Consider the following 6,000-nt stretch of genomic DNA (forward strand, 5'->3'; position numbering starts at 1 on the left):
CGAAGTGACAATAATCGGGACCACTCCCGGTGATGACCATAGTTTGAGGAGTTCATGTATTCACTAAGTGCTAATGCTTTGTTCCGGCTCTTTATTAAAAGGAGGCCTTAATATCCCTTAGTTTCCATTAGGACCCCGCTGCCACGGGAGGGTAGGACAAAAGATGTCATGCAAGTTCTTTTCCATAAGCACGTATGACTATATTCGGAATACATGCCTACATTACATTGATGAATTGGAGCTAGTTCTGTGTCACCCTATGTTATGACTGTTACATGATGAACCACATCCGGCATAATTATCCATCACCGATCCGATGCCTACAAGCTTTCCATATACTGGTTTACGCTTATTTACTTTCCTATTGCTATTGTTACAATCACTACTGTCGTGGAATTGTCACGACAGATGTCCTCTTGCAAGGACTTAGTCGTGGAGCCATCGCAACTAGGAAGCTTAAAGGGGTTAATCGGGACAAAGGACACGAGAGAGTTATACTAGTTTGGCCCCTTAGGGTTAAGGTAAGGCCTACGTCTAGTTGGGTTGGTATTGCTGAGGTTTCGGTGACCACGGAGCGAGATACGCTATGCCTGGCTCTCGACGAGTTGTTTCCTGACCTAAGCCGCCAGCAGGTCGTCCCCTTATATACACAGGTTGACGTCCTGCAGCCCGTAGAGTCCCGGCCGGCTCATATACAGTGTCTGTCTCGGTGACTAGTTAACTCTACCTTATGATACAAGTCATGCCATTATGGCCGTTTACCACTACGGGCCTTAAGCCGCCTGTGGGCTTTGACCCCTTTATTGAACCGCCATCTTCATGCTTATCTTGGGCTTCGTCTGATGAGTCCTTCTTTGCGTAACCCGGCCCCTTACGGGCGGCTTACACAAATAGTTATATCCCCAACATTAGGCCCCAGATTGATTTGAACCGGTTCATGTCAATCTCAAAATACCTTAAGTGAAAAAACCTCCAGTCTTCCGTTTGCGCAAAGGTTTTAACCTGCCGTGATGTCATCTTCTGGATCCGTGTTAACCTGTCGTGATGTCATCTTGAATTAAATTCTTATTTTATTCCGTAATATCTTCCAATGGATCTTTGCTTTTACTGACCATTCCGAAAACCGAGGCGTCGAGGTCGCTGGATAATGATGTTCGGTCTCCTTGTTTCTCGTGCCGTTTCAGTCGGCCCTTCCTTATAAACAGGCATGACCCAGGTCTTCTTCATTCTCCCCACTCGGTCATCTTCCTCCGCTCGAGCTCCGCCACCGCCGCCGCCGAGCTCCTCATCTTCCCCAACTCAGGCCGCTGGATCGACCTGAATCTGACCAGAGAAAACGCGACGAACCTCCGCCGCAGCCCTACATTTGTAAGTCCCTTTCCTTTCCTGTCTTAGATCTGCATTACAGTTTCTTCGAGTTCATCAGTGTTCATCATTGCCTGAGCCAAACTCTTGATATTTTTCCCCTCCAATGCCCCCTTTTGATCTTCAGACAGTGTAGAACTACTGTGGTGGCTGTTTCGCACCCGTTTCCAAATGCAAATAGATCCCTTTCCGTTGAACAGAGGCTTCACTCGAGCCGATGAACTTTATCTGTGCTAGTTCTAGGGCTTGAAATTTTCTTTTTAGAGCGACCATTTGATCCAAAAGAATAGCCGCAACTTGTGAAACCTGTTTGTTCCATACTTAGCCAAAAAACTGCACCTGTTAGATCTGTTTAACCACGGTAGTCTATGTAGCTGGTTTAAGATAACTTAATTGATTACCAGCCTTGCTTGCTTCCGGCAATTTAAAATAATTTAATTGCCTCTGACACCCGGGGCGGCTTAAATATCAACTCATTGTGCCGCACCGCACAATTAGCCATATGTCATTAGGCCCCATCTTAAGCCGTCACCATGAATAGACTTAAAGATGTTTTCTTCCGGGTTAAAGTTGAACCGGAAATTATTATTTTATCATAGGCTTCTACTTGCGTAATGGCACCTAAGGCTCCCAAGGCTCCTGTGACCCGTAACTGGGTCAAGTCCACTGTGATGGAAAGCACACTGTCTGAGTTTGTGAAATCTGGCCATCTGCCCAAGAAGGAAGTCATGTCTTATCGTGCTCTTGATCCGTCCAAGGAGAAACCTCAACCCAAATAGGGGGAGGTGATCGTTTTCACTAATCATATGAGCCGGGGATTTGCTCCACCCAGTTCAAAATTCTTCAGGGACGTTTTGCAATTCTTTGACCTAAGACCTCAAGACATCGGGCCCAATTCCGTGTCAAATATTTGCAACTTCCAAGTCTTCTGTGAGGTGTACCTTGGAGAAGAGCCCAGCTTGCTTTTGTTCAAAGAATTGTTTTACTTAAACCGGCAGAACGAACGTGCCAACGGGCCCAGTCTGGAACTTGGCGGCATCTCAATTCAGCGGCGGAGAGATTGCCTTTTCCCTTATGATGAACTGCCAAGCCACCCAAAGGATTGGAATCAGACATGGTTCTACTGCCAGGACACTTCTCCGGCTGATGAGAACCCACTGCCCGGCTTTCGTGCTCTGCGCCTTGAATCCAATCATCCACTGCCAGACAAGCTAACTACTATTGAATGTCTGCCACTCACTCCCACTATTAAGAAAATCAAAGTTCTCTTGGGGAACGGCTTAGATGGCATCGATCTGGTCCGATTCTAGATTTCATGGCGAGTGATTCCGTTAAGCCGCCGCCCCGGCTTAATGTGCACTTACTCTGGCGAGAAGGATGACCCGCTGCGCCATAGCCCTGACGACTTACCAGATGACATGGTTGAAGTTATGACCCAGTCTTTGTTGAAAGAGGGCACGGTGGTTAGTAATGCCTTTGGCTTACTTCCTTTCTGCAAGAAGAACCCGGCTCCTGTAGTAAGTCATCCATCCCAACAATTGATACCCTCAGTGTATTATACTCTACTTTGTACTCATATTCCTTTATCATTATTCACAGGCAAATGACAACTTTTGGAAGGTCAAGTATGACCATGAGGCTGCCAAACAAGCCAGAGCAGCCAAGAGAGCTGAAAGGAAAGCCGCCAAGACAGGAACTTCAAGGAAGAAGAAGCCAAGCACTTCAGATATGTTGAAACTGGATGATACCGATGATGATGAAGAAGAGGTAACTCTTAACTCCCCTGACTCCTTTATTATCATCTTACTGACATTAATTCCTTTCAGGAGGACACGGGAAACAGCCAAGCCGTTGAGGAAGAGGTAACTATAATCTCTTCCGACTCCGAGCCCTTGCCGCGGCAGAAAATCTGAAGGGTGACCCAGAAAGTAAGAATTTCACATCCTTTAGCTTACCAAGATCCTCAATTTCTTTTGAAGCGATAGATTTATGAGAGCCGGAGGCAGACCCGGACAAGCAAAGATGCGGAACTCTCCTCCGGCTTACCTGATGTGACCAGGAAGCGCAAGCCTGAGGTTATCTCTGACTTACGTTATCTTTTACCTTTGGCGGGTTTCATCCATCAACCTCTCAATTCATCTGACTCCAACTATCAGGATACTTCACCCTCATCTGGCGAGTCTATGCAATCAAATATGCCGGCTTTCAAGACCGCACCAGGGTAATGACAACTCGCTTACCTTAAGCTTATTTTACTCATCCTCTTGTATTAATTCCTCTGATTTGTCCACAGAGTACAAGTGAAGCCCAGGAAGAAAGTGAAGAAAAATAAGCCGGCCCAAGACCCTGTCGTGACTGAAACAGAGCTTGGCACGGCTGCCCCTGATATGTCCACCCATCAGCCACCGCCGGAACGGACTTACGACATTCCGGCACCAATTTCTGATCCGCCCGATGAAGAAACTCTCGACGGTTCTGATAACCCGGAAGCTCCTAGCCCGGCCAAGACAATTGATCCGGAAGTTCAGATTCTCAAAACTCAATTTGTTGAGCCGGGGCAGCCCACTGTTCTTGCCAAGTGCTCTGCCAAGGAGGAGCTTTTGGAGCGCCGAAAGGCCAAGCTAGACATTGCTGATTACAGTCATCTGAGCATTGGAGAAATTGTCTCTGGTTACATAAACCAAGTACACAGGAGCCGTGACCTGGAAATTGACATGGTGAAGCAGATACAGCAAAAATCTGAGGTATGACTTATGCTACTTTTCCTTAACCATACTTACTGTACCAGCCCCCAAGTCTATTGCTTCTAAGTAAATATGCTGTAGACTTAAAAACTGTTTAGTACTGCTTGTCCGGCTTAGGAAAAGGACATTTAAACCGGAGTATCATAACACGTTGAACTTGCAATACGCATTAGCCCCCAAGTGCCAAGTATCTTTGCTTGCAAAGTGCTTGGGACTTAATTTCCATGAACCGCTCTAGTAAGTTTAAAATTCTTCAGCATACATTAGCCCCCAAGTGTCAAGTATCTTTGCTTGCAAAATGCTTGGGACTTCAATGTTATCTTAAAATAATTCTGACTATAACCCAGCATTGATACAGGCCACCATAAGTCAATTTGAGTCGGAGATTGCAGATCTAAAGAACCGCCTGGCAGCTCAAGAGATTGAAATCCAAAAGGCCAACTCCAAGTTTGAGGTCAGCGTCTCTGAACAAGAGAAATTGAAGAAAAACTTTGAAGCGGACAAGAAAACCCGGGCTAATGAAAAGGCTTCCCTGGTGACCCGGGCCAAGACAGCAGAGGCGTCGCTTGCAGAAGCAACAACCGAGCTGTCTGGCTTAAAACGCCAAATATCTCAAATGGTCTCAGCAATCTTTGGTAAGTTACTTATGCAAACATTAAATACTGCAAACCTTCTTTTAATGACTATTTTAATTGTTACCTCCGGCTTACCTTATGTTTATGAACGCAGGCCCCAGGAGCGCAAACCTTAAGCAAAACATGTTGATCAAGCTAAAGGTGGTTTATACTTTGGTGGAGCAACTCTACACCGGGTCACAACGTGCCTTGGCCGTTGTGGCCTTGTCAAATGACGTCCCCCATCTCCTGCAGGACATGCTGAAGCGGCTTGCTGTGTTACCTCAGCGGGTCCAAGAACTAAGGCGGGCGTCCGCAAGAGCCGGGGCCATAGCCACATTGAGCCGGGCGAAAGCATGGATGCCAGAACTAGACCCGGCCGACATCACTCTTGGATGCCCGAGTTTGAAGGAGGATGGGACCTTGTTTGACGAAAAGGAATTCACCGCCTGTGTCAAGGATATATGCCCTGTGGCTACTATTATTGGGAACGATACTAATCTTACCAAGTATCAGCCGGGTTATGAAAACGAAAATCGGAGAATTCCAACGCCTCTCTATGATGAAGTCTGCCTGATCCCTCCAATCCGTAAGCATACCTTTGCCCCTGAAGTCGACCCAGCCGGTTTAATAGATGATGAAGCTAAGTTTGAAGCTTTGAATGGCATTGACTGGGCATCGTCAACCTTCCAGGACAGGGCAGCCGATGGAGGAGCGGAGAAGGATAACCTGGAATCTTCAAGCCAACCAAAGGAATGAACCGCCCGGCGTCATATGTTTGTGTCTTTGTGGAAAAAACAATGCTTCATTATTCAGACTTGGGGAGTCTTGTAATAGGGTAGAAAAACTCTTGATTTTTGCCATGCCATCGCGCATGTTTATGGCGCTCAACACTTTCTTAAGCCGCCATCTTTATATACTTCCGGTTTATATTGAACTTCTATTTCCCTTATGTTAAACAGAAACTTGCTTGCATTGCACTGCATATAAAACAAACACAATTCCCTTGGCGATTTATCGCATCGGGGGTCACATAAGGTACTGATAACCCGGAATGTGAACCAAAAAATCATATAAAGGCCTGCTTACGATTAGACCTGTTAGACATAATCATAACAGCATACCTATGATCCTTGTGGTGATACCGCCGGCTTATGTGACCCAAACCATGAGGGTAAGTTGTAACTCCTGGCACATATGATGTTCGCCAGGCACTTAACAACCTAATGTGATCAATATTAAACCGGTGGAAACAAGAACCACCCCATAATACTTTC

General features: G+C 46.2%; 1 protein-coding gene across 1 annotated transcript; it reads left to right on the forward strand.

Moving 5' to 3' along the window:
* Positions 1 to 2,717: 2,717 nt before the first annotated feature.
* LOC147978986 (uncharacterized) lies at positions 2,718 to 5,482 on the forward strand. Its single transcript, XM_087514974.1, has 8 exons — positions 2,718 to 2,882; positions 2,965 to 3,132; positions 3,192 to 3,227; positions 3,351 to 3,440; positions 3,522 to 3,586; positions 3,659 to 4,109; positions 4,468 to 4,744; positions 4,839 to 5,482. Exons 1-8 carry the CDS (start codon positions 2,718 to 2,720, stop codon positions 5,480 to 5,482), a joined length of 1,896 nt encoding a protein of 631 aa, XP_087371100.1.
* Positions 5,483 to 6,000: the final 518 nt, after the last annotated feature.

Source organism: Triticum urartu, chromosome 3A (assembly GCF_056163025.1).
Source record: "Triticum urartu cultivar PI428250 chromosome 3A, HENAU_Tu73, whole genome shotgun sequence".
In the NCBI taxonomy this organism is placed as follows: Eukaryota; Viridiplantae; Streptophyta; class Magnoliopsida; order Poales; family Poaceae; genus Triticum; species Triticum urartu.